The sequence below is a fragment of the Eptesicus fuscus genome, chromosome 1, assembly GCF_027574615.1.
Source record: "Eptesicus fuscus isolate TK198812 chromosome 1, DD_ASM_mEF_20220401, whole genome shotgun sequence".
NCBI classification, from domain to species: Eukaryota; Metazoa; Chordata; class Mammalia; order Chiroptera; family Vespertilionidae; genus Eptesicus; species Eptesicus fuscus.
Window position 1 is genome coordinate 127728156 of NC_072473.1, and position 19051 is coordinate 127747206.

At 38.2% G+C, this 19051-nt stretch overlaps 1 protein-coding gene across 1 annotated transcript in view; it reads left to right on the top strand.

The window, feature by feature from the left end:
* The window catches only part of HUWE1 (HECT, UBA and WWE domain containing E3 ubiquitin protein ligase 1), a 138630-nt gene that overhangs the window by 40503 nt on the left and 79076 nt on the right, over positions 1–19051 (top strand). The window contains exons 8-20 of the mRNA XM_054713817.1: positions 6003–6065; positions 8116–8193; positions 9056–9103; positions 9184–9252; positions 9806–9905; positions 11347–11447; positions 11942–12092; positions 12225–12352; positions 13329–13469; positions 13680–13785; positions 16155–16277; positions 16996–17097; positions 17560–17640. Coding sequence (XP_054569792.1) covers positions 6003–6065; positions 8116–8193; positions 9056–9103; positions 9184–9252; positions 9806–9905; positions 11347–11447; positions 11942–12092; positions 12225–12352; positions 13329–13469; positions 13680–13785; positions 16155–16277; positions 16996–17097; positions 17560–17640 — 1291 coding nt within the window. The remainder of the gene's footprint in view (positions 1–6002; positions 6066–8115; positions 8194–9055; positions 9104–9183; positions 9253–9805; positions 9906–11346; positions 11448–11941; positions 12093–12224; positions 12353–13328; positions 13470–13679; positions 13786–16154; positions 16278–16995; positions 17098–17559; positions 17641–19051) is intronic.

Below are 19051 nucleotides of genomic sequence, written 5' to 3' on the forward strand. Positions count from 1 at the left end.
AACGTGCCCTGACCAAGGCCGGGGTGCAAACTCGCAACCCATGTACATGCCCTTGACCAGGAATCAAACCTGCGACCCTTAAGTCCCCAAGCTGATGTTCTAACCATTTTGCTGCACTGGCCAGAGCTCTGCAGCAATTTTAATGCATGCTCCCACATGCACTACGCCACGCCCCAGCTGTGTGCATTTGTTTACTCGTGGTGACTGGTAAATGCATGCATTTACTAGACCTATTCAGTATAAATTTAAAATTACAGTAATACATAAAGTAAACTTTTCTGTGAAAAACTAACTTTAAGTCGCTTCATGTAGCTGTAAGTAGTTTTTTTTTAATGGCTACATAATATTCTTCAGTTTGGATGTTCCATAATTCAACTATTTCCCAACTAATGCATCTTCATTTTTCCTGTTAGGAGCAATGATGCTACATTAAGCAGTCTTGAATGTATGCCTTTACTTACTGATATTTTTGATTCTATGATATAGTCCAAGAAATATTCATGTTACTTTAATTGGCACTTAGCTGATGAGTAATGAATTAAGCATCTTTTTTCATGTTTGACCACTAAGATTTGCTCTTGTGAATTGTGAGTTCATATCTTTTACCCATTTTTCTATTGGTTTAGTGTGTGTTTTTTTAAGATTTAAAACATTTTATTATGTCTTAATTATGTAATAACTTTCTTTGTTTTCCTTTTTTCCATTATTTACTCCATTGGTTTACTGTTTATTTGTCATCTGTTATAAGTTTGTTTTCTCTCAACCTTGTTTTCTTTGTTTATTGCATTTCTGTCCATAGTGGTTTCATAAACAGTTCAGGGAAAGTGCTTTAATGGCTTTTAGAAAGTGTTGTATAGCATGTTTTGTTCTTTATGAAAAATGACTTTGTATGTGGTATCTTTTCTTATGGTAGTTTTTTAGTGACTCAAAAAAGAGATATGGGCTGATAGTGAATATGAATAGTGATTAGTGAACTGCAAATGTAGGGGAAGTTCTCCAGGAAGACTTGTTGAATAAGTTGATAGCCAGTTGGTTGGTTTTGGCTAAGGTCTATGGTACACGGGTTCTCAAACTTGAGCATGCACCAGAATCACTTTAGGAAAGCATAGATTGGTCTCCCTCCTCTGATCATACCCCTTAACCCTGCCCGTTTCTGATTTGGTAGGCCCAGGGCAGGGCCTGATAATACACATTGCTAACTAGTTTCCAGGTGATACTAAGGCTTCTGGTCCAGGGACCACACTTTGAGAACCACTGGTCTAGTCTATCCTATTGGGTAAATTAAAGACTTAACTAATTTTTATAGTTCCATCTCAAAGAGCATCAGGTCTTTAGCAAATCCCATCTAGTGAGATGGTGTCAAATAGGCCTTTTTGCCATGGTTGATGTAATAGTTATTTATTGGGTGTCTACTTAATTGCCAGGAACAGATGGTAATGCTACTGGGTGTAGGTGAGGACAATGAGACTCAGAAGTTATATTGTTTTGAGCGAAAGGCAATGGGATTTTTGCACCTGATAAAATGTGACATCTGCTGTTCCTGTCTTAGACGTTTGAGTATGGCTTTTATTCTAAATCTGGGTGTTAGCCTGAGACCTAGCTCCTGCATCCACATCCAAACCTTTCAGTTGATATCATTCAAGAAATGTCTGACCAACCCAGAACTGAACATAGTAAAAACATTTTCTTTTCTTCAAAAAGTTCACATGGTGGATGAGAAGGAAGATTATGTGCATAATAAAAATGACAACTAGTTATTCTGAGTAGTACTGACTAATAAGTACCCTAGAATCTTAAACATTTCATGGATTTATCTTGTTGGCTATAAAATAGACTTTTCTTTATCTATATATATATATATATATATACACACACACACACACACACACACACACACACACATACACATACACACACATACACATATATATATAAAACCCAAAGCAACCAGTTGACTGTTTGACTGGTCGCTATGATGTGCACTGACCACCAGGGGGCAGACGCTTAATGCAGGAGCCGCCTCCTGGTGATCAGTGCACTCCCACAGTGGGAGTGCCACTCAGCTCAGCTGACTGGCGAGCGCCAGACACCAGACACCGGGCTTGCCTGTCTTGCGTCAGTGGCGGCACAGTGGAGCCAGGATGAGCGGGAGTGGCTCAGTGCTGGCCTGGGGCTCGGGCTCCTGCCTCTTCGCTCACTACTGTATCCCTCAGGGGATGTCAGATTTCAAGAGGGCGCAGGCCAGGCTGAGGGACCCCTGGCCTCTAGTAAAAAATATGTGCTTAGCCCGGCCAGTGTGGTTCAGTGGTTGAATGTCAACCTATGTACCAGGAGGTCATGGTTCGATTCCCAGTCAGTGCACATGCCCAGGTTGCGGTCTCAACCCCCCAGTTGTGGGGTGTGCAGGAGGCAGCCAATCAATGATTCTCAACATTGATGTTCCTATCTTTCTATTCCTCTCTCTGAAATCAATAAAAATATACTACTATTTGTAATACTTGACACAATAAAATAAAACTAAACATTTACCTCCCATAAATGTGTGTGTGTGTGTGTGTGTGTGTGTATTTAAAAATGTATTTAGTGTTCTAAAAACTTAGAAATGTACAGAAGAAAATTTATAATCACATGTACTCTTAGCATTTGGTACACTTTGTCCTATGCATATTTCTTTATATAGCTGAATGCATATCATATATATAATTTTGAATCCTACTTTATTTACTTACCATATAAACATCAGTGTTTTCCCATATTAACTTTACATAATTTTATAAGAAACTAGAGGCCCGATGCACGAAGATTCGTGCAAGAATGGGCCTTTCTTCCCCTGCTGCCGGCACTGCCTTCGCTCCAGCCCAGAGCCGCCTTTCCGCCTTCCCACTCTGCCCAGAGGCCCGGAGTGGCTGGGGCAGTGTGGAACGCCTGTGTTCTTGCCCTGCCCCCGGCTGCTCTGTGCCTGCATATGCAAATTAACCTGTCATCTTTGTTGGGCTAATTTGCATACTCACTCCTGATTGGCTGGTGGGCATCACGAAGGTATGGTCAATTTGCATATTTTTGTTAGTGTAGATCACTTCTTTGTATTTAATATAATGGTGATACGTCATAAATGTCACAATATCACAGACTTTCTTTTTTTTAAATATATTGTATTGATTTTTTTTACAGAGAGAAAGGGAGAGGGATAGAGAGTTAGAAACATCGGTGAGAGAGAAACATCGATTCAGCTGCCTCCTGCACACCCCCTACTGGGGATGTGCCCGCAACCAAGGTACATGCCCTTGACCAGAATCGAACCTGGGACCCTTCAGTCCGCAGGCCGACACTCTATCCACTGAGCCAAACCGGTTTCGGCAATATCACAGACTTTCATGAATCAAGCTTGGCTTGCATATGTTCTTTTAAGGATCCCAGGTTACCACAACTTTCTAATTGTAGGTGCTTGATTTTTATTAGATCACAAGATGGAAAGTAATTTTCTGGTGACACTAATGATAGTAGAAATATTCAAAAACAATTAATTGTGACAACAGAAGAAACAAAAGGAAAGTTGTGAAGAGGTACAGCCCTTCAAGCTTATTCCCTCTTACAAATTCAGGTCCTTGGATTGAATGACCTTTTCTTCTATGTAGCATCAAGTGTTAATAGCCTTTATTCTCATGGCCTTTGGCAAATTCCATGTTTCTTCACTGGAAGTCCGGGGTGTAGCCAAGAAAATACAGAAAATGTAATGAGAAATTACTTTTCCTATTGTTAAACCTTTGTTTAAAAGCTATATGAATTAAAATAGTGTGGTAATAACACTGGAATTGGCCCGTTGAAAGTTTCCAGGAACAAATCCAACACATAAGAATTATATTTATAATAAAGATGACATATCAAATTAGCAGAAAAAGGAAAATTATTGAATAAATTATAACAACAGGCTACCTATTCGCAATGTAATTAAGGTAGACCTTACCTCATCACAGTAAAATTAAGATCTATTTAAAAAGTTGAATGTTAAAAGCATGAAGCTAAAAGCATTGAAAGAAAGTATAAGTATATGTTTTTATGTTTGGTGTGGGCAAGTTCTTTGCAGGAACAAAGCTAATACCATCAAAGGAGAAATTAATATATTCTTTTGTATCTTAAATACTGTCATGCTATCATACAGTTATCTCAGTTTTGTTATATTTCTCTTATCGCCACAGCGAATAATGCATCAGTATTTGTCTATATTTAGTCATAAAATTGTTTATGAATTTGAGAGAGAGAGAGAAACACATCTACACTTTCCCTCTTACGTTTTTGATGTCATGGTATACTTTTTTACATTGTGAACCATGAACATACTATTTTAGCTCTTATTATTTTTAATACTTTTGTCCTTTCACTTTTATTACCTATGGATAATTGTTGACGATCGTGTTCTCCTGGGGCTCTCAAACTGCTGAGAGTGGCTGCAGCCAGTTCACAGGCCATTGCAAGATCCGTAGCTGAGACCAAAGTCTACAGTACATGCCTATTACCATGGATCTTTTGGCTTATTGGGGCTGGATTCCACAGTTTACACCGAGCATTTTAAAAATTTTTTATTGATTTCAGAGAAGAAGGGAGGAGAGAGAGTTAGAAACATCAATGATGAGAGTCCGCAACCTGGGCATGTGCCCTTCACAGAAATCAAGCCTGGGACCCTTTAGTCCGCAGGCTGACACTATCCACTGAGCCAAAATCAGCTAGGGCCACAAAGGCATTTTTGGTGGGATGGATGCCAAATTGTTGTGGTGGGGGTAGAGAGCAAGAGACATCTTAATCAGCCATCGGTTACTCCTCAGTTGGCTATAATTTATTTATTTTTACTATCATAATGTGGTTACTTTAGAAGCCAGATTCTCACCCCTCCCCAGAGTTTATTGTTGTTTATACTTTTCTGAACCAATTTCATAATTCTTTGTTTTGTGTGGTCATTGATGTCTTTGTTCTATTAGCTTAGTGGTCAGCTAGTGATTTGCCTTAAACTCTCAGAACAACAACAACAACAAAAAACCTCCCAGTCTGTGCAGGTGGGCTCTGTGTGTATTTTGGTGTCTTTGGTCTCAATACTCAGTATCTTCAATTTTGGTTGGTCTTTATTTCTGGTTTGTGCAGAGCCCGATGGTCAGCCAGAGGTGTGTGAACTCTAAGATCTTTTCTGAGAATGTGCTTTGCCTTGGCCTTCCAGATTCCCAGGAATAAAAAGCCCTTATTTCCCAAAGCATTTCACTACTCAGCTTTTCTTCCCAAGCTGTTCAGTTTATTTATCCTAGTATGTTTTGTCCCAGAAAGCAGGGATTAATGCATTTATTCTTGGATGTTTTCAACAGATGTCCAATTCAGCCTTGGAAGAGTTCCAAATTAGGCCAAAAAAATTATTGTTAGCTCAAACACTGTTACGAATGCAGGCTGGTTAGTAAGAAGGATTATATGGCTTGGGTTTTGGATATGGAAGCCAATACTAGTGTACAGTTGAGCCATTCTCCTCCATTACCTTAGGGACTAGTAATTATCAATGAGTTTTTAGACTTTGTGGTGTCAGAAGTACAGTAGTGGTGATTAGTACAGAGACTTCTCCTTTGCAGCTTGCTTCATGTAAAATGGAGGAACTAGAGAGCATGTGATTTCACCCTAGTGAGGGAATTGAGTAGGATGAGTATTGAAGGCCTGGTGCGACAAAACACACCTGTCAGCAGGTATAATAGCAAGCATGTAGAATGCAATTGCTTGCAGTAGCTGCCTATGTTCTCCCTCGTAACTTCCTTACAGAACAGTGAACTTGATCTTATGGGAGAAATTACCTTTAGGCAGATGATCTTGCCTCACGTCTTAAGTTCTTGCTTTTATTTTCCTCTTTTCATTTGACTTGCACATTATGTGTCTTCTCTACTCTGTGTTCCAGGCAGCCACATTCTTAAATGTTTTATACACAAAGCTACCTTAAGCACTGTTCAAACACTGTCTTTTTTTTTTCTTTTTCCAAGAGCTGGGGTGGAAAGGAGAATGGCTTCGGACTTGCAGAATGTTGCAGAGACTTGCATATGATGGTAAGTCACTCTTTGAGATGTGGGTCTTTTGGCAGAGCTGTGTGTGATCTCTATTTGAGCCTTACTTTACAATGTTACCACTTCACATCAGAGCTTTTGAAGAACCTAAGATCAATTGAGACATAGTAAACCTCATCTAGAAATGGTGCCCTCAATGTGCTGGTAGTAGATGCAGAACCTCAGAAACATAGTGTATGTTCATACCCAGCTCTTGAGTAGAAAGCTGATTTGGGTGAATCGATTTGAAACTGATGAAAAATCCCAAAAAGTGCATTTGCTTGCATTCTTTCATTGGAGCTATCGGGAACTCTGGACAGTCTGGCATGATTTAAGAATGTTTGAAGAACAGTTCTACCACTAGGGTTAAGAACTTAACATGTTCTGTGTGCTTCCCATGTGCACCCCTCATGCCCTGTCCTGCTCATACCTTTCATCCATGCTTAGATTATGAGCTCAGGCCATCTTCCCTCTGCTTTGATGTGTTACTGTGGAATCACAAGGCACACCTGGATTTATAACAATTCTGTGCCAAGAAAGCAACTATATTTTCCAGCAAGATGTACCACTTTTATCAGTTTATTGTGTATAGGACAAAATGGTTGTGATGAAATTTATTGACTTTTAGCAAGCCTTTTTCCTGTGCAAGAGGGCTTTTTTTTCTGGTCACAGAAAATGATAAATTAGAACAAATTTACTTTCCCATCTTAGCTGGTATATTTTTATGTAGGGTGCATTATATTGATGGATATTGGATAATATGGGAGGTGAGTGTTGTCTGTTTAATAATCAAAGCTACATAAATCTTACAGGGTATTTAGTTTAGAATTCTAATTTTTCATCGTGAAGTTTAGTTGGTTAATTCTGAATCTTTTTATGTATAAGAAGCTTGTTCTTCACATCTTGGGCAAAACAGTATGATACACTTTGCTGGGATTTGCATGATGTCTCTTACCCATTTTGGTGCCAGCCTATGTTAAGAAATCACACTTATTTTTAAAGATTTTTTTATTGGTTTTGAGAGAGAGAGAGAGAGGGAGAGAGAGAGAGAGAGAGAGAGAGAGAGAGAGAGAGAGAGAGAGAGAGAGATCTGTGTGAGTACCAGACATCGAGAGAGAAAGAAACACATCTGTGTGAGCACCAAACATCAGTTGGCTGCCTCCTTCATGCCCCCTACCAGTGATGAAGCCCACAACCCCGGGCATGTGCCCTGACCGGGAATGAAACTGGCAACCTTTCGGTGCACAGGATGACACCCAACCAAATGAGCCACACCGGCCAGGGCACACATCTTTTTACTTACCGATATTTGGCATGTTATGAGACTTTGAAAAATAATGTGTACTTGAAAAAGAAGTAATACATAAACATGTGAAAAATTCTAAGAGTATAAAAGGGTGTACAATAATTCATCCCTAGAGGCAACCATTGTTACTGGTTTCTTTCAAGGGTATGTTTTAATTGGCATGCGGTTGTGGTCTTACTTTGTTTTGTATGTCGCTTTTCTAGAGTTAGACCATTTGTTGTCAGGGTCTGAATTATATGGATTTGGTATCTGCTTGTGTAGAAAAGCAGTTGGATATCATGAGAAGTGGTATAGAGTGACATGGAAGGGAGTATATGAGGAATTGTGAGGGTATACCCATGAGGCATAGTTTAAATAAATTGTTTCAATAGGCAGTGATACACAATTAGGTTTCCATAAGAATTTTTTTTTCCATTCTTGAGCTGGTGCCTAGACTCTTGTATTTGTTTTCTTAGATTCTTATTCATTACTGCTTTGCAGGAGTGCCCCTCTTTTCCCTCTTGAGAATAGTTACAGTCCAAATTGACTTATTAGTAAGAAATACGAAAATTTTTGGAGCTCTAGGCTCCATCATCCTGATTCTGTATTATAAGATGTCGAAGCTCTGCTAAGACAAGGAATGAAGACACTGTAGCTGTTGACTACAATGCTCATTCTGCTGCCACAATAAGTTGCACAAAGTGGCTAGGGCTGAGGGAAGACTTGGGAGAAGATGGTATCTGATTCTTTCATGTGCTTTATACACAGAAATACCCACCCAGTGCAACTACACTACACTTTGAATTCTATGCAGACCCTGGGGCCGAGGTCAAAATCGAGAAAAGGGTGAGTCTCAATCAGACTTGTTCTGATAGAGTCTATGATTTACTGTAGCTGGGGTTGACTTTTCTAGAACTCCTCAGTTAAATGAGGGAATGGTTTTGAGCTACATTGCTGCCTTCCCAAGCTAAACATACCTAATAGCTTCTCAAGAATAAGTGTTCATTGTATGCCCAGCTCTGATAGATTTGGATCTTACGTTGGAGCTGCCAAAAGCAGGGCTCCTTATATGGGGCGCTACTATACCTACTATATTTTTCTTAGTCTCAGTTCCAACATGCACTATAATAATCTGGATAGTGATGGCTCCTCTACTTAAGCCAGCCTGCAAGAAATCTATATAATGCTCACCAGGGTTCTGCTTCAATTATCTGGTCATTCCATATTCTTTGAGGAGATACTAAAATTCAGTTTGGTTTAGAAGTGGCCTAGTGAATAAGATCTTTTTTCTTTTGCGTACAATATATAACAAAAATAAATAAACTTTTTACATGAATGGCGCCTTTAAAACAGCTCTAATGCATATTTAAAGAGAAACCATTTTCATGGATTCAGTTTTTGCTATGAATACAGAGGCTGTGAGGATTAAGACAATGAAGGTTATAAGGGGACAAGGAAGAATATGAAATGTGTCTGGTTATGTACATTACATTTTCATGCTACTGGTTTCAAAGCTTTCCTGAGAATAGTCTGTATATAAAATGGGTATTTGGGGGAGGCTCTAAAGTTACCTTGATTTTAAGAGCACTCAGTCAGGCTTCACCCTAGGGTGACAGCTTGGTTTTCAGACAGCTCTTGTAGTCTTATGGCAGGGTAAGCTAAGGTACACAGTGACTCCTAACAACTCTCCTATCTTTTTTTATTTCAGACAACTAGTAACACACTACATTATATTCACATAGAGCAACTTGACAAGGTATGAGGAATCTTTGACTGTTGACTATTTTCTTAACATTTGGTTTACTTTTTGTTCCTAACTATTTTTTTCTAATGTAGATTTCAGAAAGCCCTTCTGAAATCATGGAATCTCTTACCAAAATGTACAGCATTCCTAAGGATAAGCAGGTACGATATGTCCTAAAAATATCTAAAGGGTGTGGATGTTATTCATATAGATTAATGGTATGTGCTGGACTATGCGACACTGTGGCGGGAAGATTTTAATCAGACCATGGGCAAATTAGCCTCTTTAAGCCTTAGTTTTCTCATTTTTTATGAGTTCCACTCTTCCTAGTTCAGCTCTTCTTATGAGAGTTAAGTGGTGGTAGTACAACATTTTGGATACCAAAGGAGAACACATTTAGTTATGCTGTCTTTTTCTGCTCACTGTAATGGTGATAAAATACTTAATTTGATTAATAACAATCAGAACTCTTGCCAGATGTATCCAGTTTGTTGCCTATCAGTTGGCTTATGTTGGGATAATAGAATTCTATGTGCCTCTGTTTTCTCGCTCCCACTTCATCAGCTATCCTCAGAGTGGAACTGTTCTGTTTGGCATCTTAACAAATAGCAACAGTAAACCATTTTACCAAATAGCTCAACAGGTATGTGAGCTCTTAGAAAGTATAGTCACCTTTTCCATTGATTTCCTAATTTAGGTCTTCTGTCTCTACAGATGCTGTTATTTACACATATACGACTGGCCCATGGCTTTTCTAATCACAGGAAGCGGTTGCAAGCTGTTCAGGCGAGGCTGCATGCAATATCTATATTAGGTAAGAGAATAACACTCTAATTAACAGGCCCCAGTTAGGCATTGAGACTTGATTTCCTTTGAACTTCATCTGTCTTTGTTGCTGTGAGGCTTATTGTAGTTACCTAAGTGGCAAGTTAAATTGTAAAATTGCCAGCATTCCTAGTGTTCACCATATTCATCATTCTTAAGCTCCTTAATGTTGGATCAGAAAGAGCACAGGATGAGTATTGATACATGGATTCAGTGTTGAGTTTTATCTTTTTTGAGTGTTTGGGTAGTCATCTCCCCTGGCACTCCTTGCCATTTCATCTTCCTCTTCTATGACCTTCAGGTGTATAATTTTGAAATAATTGAGAAAGTATTTGTTAAGTAGTCAATACTATACATTTTAATTTTACTGTAGGGTGGTATAGGAAAAAGCACACCAGTTTCTGAATCAGTCCTGGGCTCTTACCCTGACTCTGCAGATTTCTAGCCACATGTTTATCTTGTTGGTTTCTATTTCCTCATTTAAATTGGGACAGCACTTATTTTATAGGCTGATATGAGAGTTAAAACCCTGTACAGCACCTAATATAAGCTAGGCATGTAGAAGGTATAAAATGGTATCTGCTTTTAATATTGTCAGCTTTTATTATGTTATTAGTTGTCTGCTCTTTTAAACTATGCGTTCTTGGACGTGAAAGTCCTACTCTTTTTGTACTCATACCTACCATAACTTCTGGTGTGTTAGTGGGTACTCAGGAAATGTTTATTGAAAACTAAATGTGCTTATGGTAGTTGCAAGAAGGAAGGGGACATGGGGGTAGGTAAAGAAGGTACAGGGGGATAAATGGTGATGGAAAGAGACTTGGGGTGGTAAACACACAATACAATATACAGATGATGTATTGTAGAATTGTACACCTGAAACCAATATAATTTTATTAACCAATGTAACCCATAAATTCAATTTTTTAAAAAACTAAGCATGCTTAATCCTACTAGTTTGCATTGCAGGACACTGGTCCAGTATTGTCTCTGTGTGGGGATTTATTGAAAGTGTATTACATGAATTCTCAAGTTTTATGCCAATGTCATGCAAGTTTCTGGCTTAGTCTGCAATAGTGCATACATTCTGTTCTTTACAGCCTTTTGCTTCCAGTGAACACAGAAGCATCTGATGATACTAAAATGGAAGTCTTACATTATCAAAAAACTCTTCATTCTCTTTTCATACTTCCATTCCCCCAGATCTTTGGTCAGGACAACCGAAACCATTGATTGGAGAATCTGTTGGTTAAGTGGGTATTTAGAGCTTATCATATTTGATTTGATTTTCTAGAATTCAGTTATTCTGCCTAGCATTGCTGGTTGGAAGGGAATCCTTACCCAGAACCAGTAGGTGTCAAAAGGTTTCTCATTGGGCAGTGGCTTGACCACTGCCTTCTCGCCTAAAGTATTTATTTCTCCTTTTTCAGTGTATTCCAATGCCTTGCAGGAGTCAGCAAACAGTATCTTGTATAATGGGTTGATAGAGGAATTGGTAGATGTCCTTCAGATAACGGATAAGCAGCTTATGGTAAGTGTTTATTAATATTTTGCTGTGTATTTTAGGCTTGTGTGTATTTATTTGCCTTTTGGTATTTCCCAGGGATTTAGAATGAACCCCAAGAGAGAATCCTGGCCCGTTTACTTCTTTCTCTGGCTATTTAGCAGCAGAATTAACAAATGCTGGGTGTTCAATATTATTCTAAACAGTCCCATCTTCCCAAATCATTTGTCAGTAGAATGACCTAAATTTTAGAATTTTGGGTAATAGCAACTTGTTTTAGTAATCTACTTATTTAAAATACATACCTGCCCAGCCGGTGTGGCTCAGTGATTGAGGGTTGACCTATAAACCAGGAGGTCACAGTTCGATCCCCAGTCAAGGCACCTGCAGGAGGCAGCCGATCAGTGATTCTCATATTGATGTTTCTGTCTCTCTCTCCCTTTCCCTTCTCTCTGAAATCAATAAAAACATACTTAAAAATAAAGAATAAAACATACCATGCTTACCTTCTGTTTCCATAGGAGATTAAAGCTGCTTCTTTACGAACGTTAACATCAATTGTCCACTTGGAGAGAACGCCCAAACTCAGCAGTATTATTGACTGTACGGGAACTGCATCCTATCATGGATTTTTGCCTGTACTTGTACGGAACTGTATCCAGGCCATGATTGGTAAATTTTGATTATTATTCTAGACAACAAGAGGAATCCTGCTCTTTGCTTGTCTGCCTTTGTTTAACATCCTGCTAGCTTAACAACAATCTAAGCATATTTTTTCTCTTCCTCTCCTAACCTCCCTTGTAGATCCTTCCATGGATCCATACCCTCACCAGTTTGCCACTGCTCTCTTCTCTTTTTTATATCATCTGGCCAGTTACGATGCTGGTGGTGAAGCCTTGGTCTCCTGTGGAATGATGGAAGCCTTATTGAAGGTGCTCTACTTTATATATATATATGTATATATAGTGGGGAAATCAGCTAAGAATGTGTGTAGAGTTGCAAGCTTGAAATGGTTCACAGTGTGAGCAAATAGTATAAGAAAGCTTAATCAGAAAATGCTATACTTAATTTTTATAGTTTAGCCTTCTAGTTATCTCATTAACTTTTAAGAGCACCTATCTCCATTAAGAATTGTTCATAGTCCAGATGGTGTGATAGTAGGCCCCAGGACTAGTTAAGGCATTGACAACATCTTATGAACTTAGGCATTACACTTAAGAATCCTTTATAATAAAACCCTAATATGCAAATCAACTGAAGGGCAGAACAACCGGTCGCTATGACACGCACTGACCAGCAGAGGGCGGATGCTCAACACAGTAGCTGCCCTCTGGTGCTGGTGGTCAATGCGTTCCCATGTGAAGCACCGCTCAGCCAGAAGCCAGGCTCATGGCTGGTGAGCGCAGCGGAGGTGGCAGGAGCCTCTCCCACCTCTGAGGTGGCGCTAAGGAGCAGTGAGCCCAGCTTCTGGCAGGGAGTGCGCCTAAGCCAGCAGGCGGACATCCGCTGAGGGGTCCCATACTGCGAGAGGGAACAGGCCAGGCTGAGGGACTCCACCCAGTGCATGAATGTCGTGCACTGGGCCTCTAGTATATATAAATAAAGGTACTTTGTAAGTTCGGTTCTATTAATAGGCTTTACTTGGGCATCAGATTTTTTTTCTTCTGAATATTTTCTTTAATCCTGAAACATAATTTATGTCCCCATTACCTCAGGGGCTTGAGCCCCAGAAGTGATAGAGCTATCATTGGGCAAGCACCAAAAATCAAGCACATGTTTTTTTTCCCTCCTATACCATGCATGCTGCCTCCCTGAGGCCCTAGAGTGAATGGTTCCGAAAGATTGTATTATTTATGGCTTTGTGTCTTTTCATTTCATTGGTTTTGCCTCTTTCTCTCTCCCTGATAGGTCATAAAGTTTCTTGGGGATGAGCAGGACCAGATAACATTTGTCACCAGAGCTGTCAGAGTAGTTGACCTCATCACCAATCTGGATATGGCAGCTTTTCAATCCCATAGTGGACTTTCTATCTTCATTTATCGACTTGAGGTATTATTACACAAGGAGTACTTTGCATAGACTTATACCCATTGAGACCTGAGCATAGAAACTACGCTCATAACTCTAAAAAGCCATCTTATTCCTCTTCTGTTTTTATAAACCAATATTGTAATCTGCATGCCACATTCTTTCATAATAATTATTTTTAATCCCTGGTATATATGTAGGATTTTCTTACTGCTTCTCCCTTGATCATAGCATGAAGTAGATTTGTGCCGAAAAGAATGTCCCTTTGTGATCAAGCCAAAGATCCAGAGACCCAATACTGCACAAGAAGGAGAAGAAATGGAAACTGATATGGATGGTAATTAACAGTTACTAAGTCAATATTTGTGTGTTTGACATTTAGCTGTCATCCAACCCCAATTTTCATTCTTCATCATAAATTTAAAAGTGCACAACTGACTTGAGTAAACATTTTCAACAACAAATTTTTTTCTACAGAAATGATTTGCACGTTTTCATGAGGATAATTAGAAAAGGGAGGCACATGTTGTTGGGGACAGAGATGGAAGTGAAGCATATGGTAGGGCTGCTATAGAGCCTTATAGTCACTCTATGATGTTAATCTGTTTATTTCAAAACTTAATAGCTATTTTCTTAAGTATTGGTTCATTATCTTCTATTCTCACTAAAGCATAAGCTCTATAATATCAGGGTACTTTTTTTGTTCACTGCTGTATATCTAGCAGCGCCTGATATCGTGTAGGTGTGTTTTGTCTTGTTTTGTTTTTATTGATTCCAGTGAGAGGAAGGGAGAGAAACATAGATCGTTTGCCTTCCGCATACGCCCTGATCAGGGATTTGAACTCGCAACCTGGGTATGTGCTCTGACCAGGAATTAAACCCACCACCTTTTGGTGCATGGGACAACACTCCAACCAAATGAGCCACAATGGCGAGGGCGTGTAAATGTGTTTGGGAAAGAGAAGGGAAATGTAGGCTCTAAAATGGGACTTTCTGAAACTATCTGGCTATTTTGAGAAGGGAAAGGAGAGGTGATGAAAACTTTTTTGGATAGGGAACAACTTTTAAATCATTAAATGAGAAAGCTAGAAGACCAAACATTCTTAATCTACATCATGTGTATCCTTTTTTTTTTTAAACCTCTCTTCACCCACATGCATAGTTCATAATCATAGTGCCAAAAATAAAAAACTTCTCCAAACTAGCTTTCTTACCATTTAAATTAATCTTAGCTTGATGCCCCAGGTTGTTAGTATATGTATCTGTTATCATGCTTATAGTACAGTTATTAGAATTTGTAATGCTGTCATTCTTGACACTAGATGTCCACAGGCTGTCTTTCCTTTTTTTCTGAACATAATTACCTATGTGCATTTCCGTCCCTAGGAACCCCTTTATCCAATTTCTATCTCTAGTCCAGTGGTCGGCAAACTGCGGCTCGCGAGCCACATGGGGCTCTTTGGCCCCTTGAGTGTGGCTCTTCCACAAAATACCACGGCCTGGGCGAGTCTATGTTGAAGAAGTGGCGTTAGAAGAAGTTTTAAGTTTAAAAAATTTGGCTCTCCAAAGAAATTTCAATCGTTGTACTGTTGATATTTGGCTCTGTTGACTAATGAGTTTGCCGACCACTGCCCTAGTCTATTTTGTTGGGCAAGCTGGTATTTGAGTTAAAGGGTGAGATCCCAGAGTGTTGGTTAAAATGTCACATTTAAATGGTGTGGTGTAGGAGACTATTTAAAGAATCACTGTTGGTTATAAATCAGTGGTTATAGCACTTTAGTAAGCATAGGAATAATTTAAAGTGATTGATAAAGATTTAGACCCCTGTCTAAAGTGCTCATTTCATTCATTAAGTTTGCAAGTGAAGAGCAGGAAATCTGTGTTTTTAGCAACCAACCTAGGTGATTCTCATAGAGAAAAGTTTCTATTAAATGAAAAGCAGTTTATAAAATCATGAGTTTGTGCTTCCTTTATATAAGTAGGCACATGTATGTATGTATGTGTATAAAAAAGATTGGAAAGAAGTACTTCAAAATGTAAACAATGGTCTATCACTAATGAAGTTTTATTGTATTTTATTATAAATTGTAAGAAGTAATTATGCATTTTGTACTCTATTAATTGAAGTCTATAAAGTGAAAATGAGTGCTCACTCCCTACTCACCATAACTACTATTTGGATGTAGTTTTTTCCAGTTTTTTTTATGCATAATCAAGTACATGTTTGCATAAGTGTATAGTTTTTTAAATGGGAAGATGATATGATTAACATACTCAACATTGTTCATTCAATGTATCATAGGCATTCTTTCATATAAGCATACTGTATATTGAACCATAAGTATTAATGCTTTTTATATTCATTAAGTTACCCTCCCAACAAGCTCTACCTACTATCTACTATTAACCAGCAGTAGTATATGAAATTGCATGTTTTACCACTTTTTTCTCCCAAATTTTGTGGTTGAGAAATATTAAAGGACTTCTTTTATATGATTATTTTTAATTTCCATGTCTTAAATAAGTAATGTTATTAAATACATTTATATTTATTAGTGGAATGTTTGCATTTTCATTTTGAGTTTCAATACCTCCTCTATTTTGATATCATTACTCTCGTCTTAATGGAAGACATTTCTCAGGTGATCTTTCTTTTGGGTGGTACCTTTTATTCTAACTAGTTTCTTTTTTATAACTCTTGCTTAGTTGCAGATGTGACTATGGAAAACAGTCCAGGATCATCGACTTCTATAGAGAACCGTCTGGATGTCGAATTAAGGACATCAGGTTCCAACAACAGTACTACTATATGCCCTGGTCCCCGTCCAGGTACGGAGACACATAGACACACAATCTTTGACACTGATTGGATTACTTGTGAAGAAGGGTGCTTTGGGGAGAGCTTGAGTGGTATATTTTGAAAGCTTGCTGCTTATGACTATGCATGTTACTTTGTCATTCTGGTGTTTGTTTTCTTATATTAACATTTATTTCATAGCATTTTATAGCTTTCTAAAGATCTTGCATAGGTTATTTTATCACAACAGCTATGTTGTAGGCTACATATCTAAAACAGGAAGTGGGGATCGAGGGCAAGTGCCCGAGGGGTAGGGGAGGTCAGTGGGGAAAAAATAGGAGACATATGTACTACAATTTGTAATACCTTAAACAATAAAAAATTTTTTAAAGTTAAAATAATATGACAGGAAGTGGGGATGAGAGAGCTAATATTTTTATTTCTTAATTTTTCTTTTACTTTTTTTCTTCTTTTAATCTTTATTATTGAAAGTATTACATTTGTCCCTTTTTCTTTTTTACTTTGGGCTTTTAACTTAACTTTACTATCAGTTTTATGCAGTCCATGGTGATTTAGTTTTCCAATGTTTTAAAGCTTAAGTAAGTATGCTTTCCAACATCCAGAGATATCACTTCAAATGTCTGTTAGTGTTGCTGTAGTGTATATGGGTCTCTTAAAATTTTGTTTTATGTGCCTACTCACTGCGGTCTAATGGTGAACCCAGTATAATCCTCTTTTCTCCCTTGCCAGGAGTCCAGTGTATTCCACAACGAGCAGCACTTCTCAAATCCATGTTGAATTTCCTCAAGAAGGCCATTCAAGACCCAGCTTTCTCAGATGGCATACGACATGGTATTAGATTCTATATATCTTCTTGGAGGGTATTGGATTTTCTCAAAGATTGGTCCTTTTCATAGTTTCTGAAGCTACTCTTTTATAAGGCCGGCTTAGGGAAAGGCCATGCCATTTTGAATAGCTTTTAGTCGTTTCGTGTCACTTTACCCAAATCTAAGGATCATTTAGCAGTTTTCATAATCACCTATGTTTTCCTTTCCCAGCTTTTGACTCTGTACTCACTTCCAACTTTCTGTCTGATTTCTTTTATTCTTTGCTTACTGTGAAAAGGTTATTGCATGGACAAAGGAATAAATAACATGATCTGGGGAGGAAAGACGAGTAGAGGCTGTTAGATTGGAATCAACACTAACTTTGTTAACCACAGTGTGTTATATGTAATGCATTGCTCCATCATCCCCAACCATTAAACTACTATTGGACTGATCATATTCTCCTTAATATTCACCTTTCTCTTAGTGATGGATGGTTCTCTGCCTACCTCCCTGAAACACATCATCAGCAATGCAGAATACTATGGCCCATCACTTTTTCTTCTAGGTAAGTGGAATTGATGTTTGGTTGCACAAACCTAGCAGAGTTCTCTGTTTTTTCTATTCTAACAAGATTTACTATCTACATGTGTGATTATATGTCTTCCTAGTTAGTGGTGAAATATACAAAGATCAGAATTCAGTTTCAAATATCCATTTCTGAAATGTTAAATATACCTTCCATAACCACTATTGTGAATCATTGGTAATAAGTAGTATTGTACATTTGGCTTTTTGTGCTGTACTTAACACTTCAAGTGTAGTAAGAAGCATGTCATTCGATGGTTAGTCTGGAAAATTCAATCAGAATGGTTTCCATCCTCAAAATTGAATGTCAGACCTTTAAGCTATAGTATAGAAAATTGTTTCTCACTGTAGAAAATGCAGTTTTAGATGCTGTGGGTACTTTGTAGTTATTTGCAATTTTATATTGGCACTATTTTGTGTATTCCTGCTGTTTAAACTTCATTTTTATTAACTGCCATTTATTCAGTGCCATACATATTCAGGACAGTCCATGAAATACATTGGCTTTTAGAATTCTCCTTAAAACTGTAAAGGAATTTAGTGAGAGGTATAGAAATAGAAAAACCTCCTTGTACCAGTAGCAGTTATTTTTTAATACTTTGGGGTATCTGGCAGGAGTAGTTTTGATTACCACAACTTAGAAGCTCCCTTGCTGAAACAATTTAAGATTTTTATATAATAACTTTGTATCCTGTGACATTGCTGAACTTACTTAGTAGTTCATAATTTTTTCTTGTTATTTCTTCAGATATTCTACATAATCTTGTCATCTGCAAACAGTTTTACCTCTTTATAATCTTTATTCTTTTTGTTTGTTTTGTTGTGGTAATGAATTGGCAAAGATTTCTGATATAGGGTTAAATAGAAGTGGTGAGAATGGACATCTTTGTTCCTGAATTTGGGGGAAAGCATTCAGTATTTCACCATTAAGTTTGAGGTTAGCAGAAGATTTTGAGTTGAAGGTTTTCTTCCACTTTATTAGGTTGAGGAAGTATTCCCTTGTGTTATAGCAGCTCCACCTTGACATGGAGAGACTCCCTCCCAAGGTTAGGTTCAGAGGATAACACTCACAACAGTAGTACATTGGTATGATCAAGAAAAAGATTTGTTACACTGATGAAGTCCCAGGTCAGGGGCCAAGGAAGGATGACTTTGTCTGGGAGATAGCCCCTAAACAGAGAGAGAAAAACAAGTTCACAGGCTTTTTTAAAATATATATATAAAGGGGAAGTTTAAAAGAGGCTGCAAGAAAATATAAGTACTTGTGGGTTAGGAATGGAGAGCAGGTAAGCCCTCTCGGGATATATGTACGAAATGAGACTGAGAACACTAAGACAAACCATCAGTGGAGGTCAAAATTTCTTCTCTAGAGTCTGAATTAATCCCTGGCA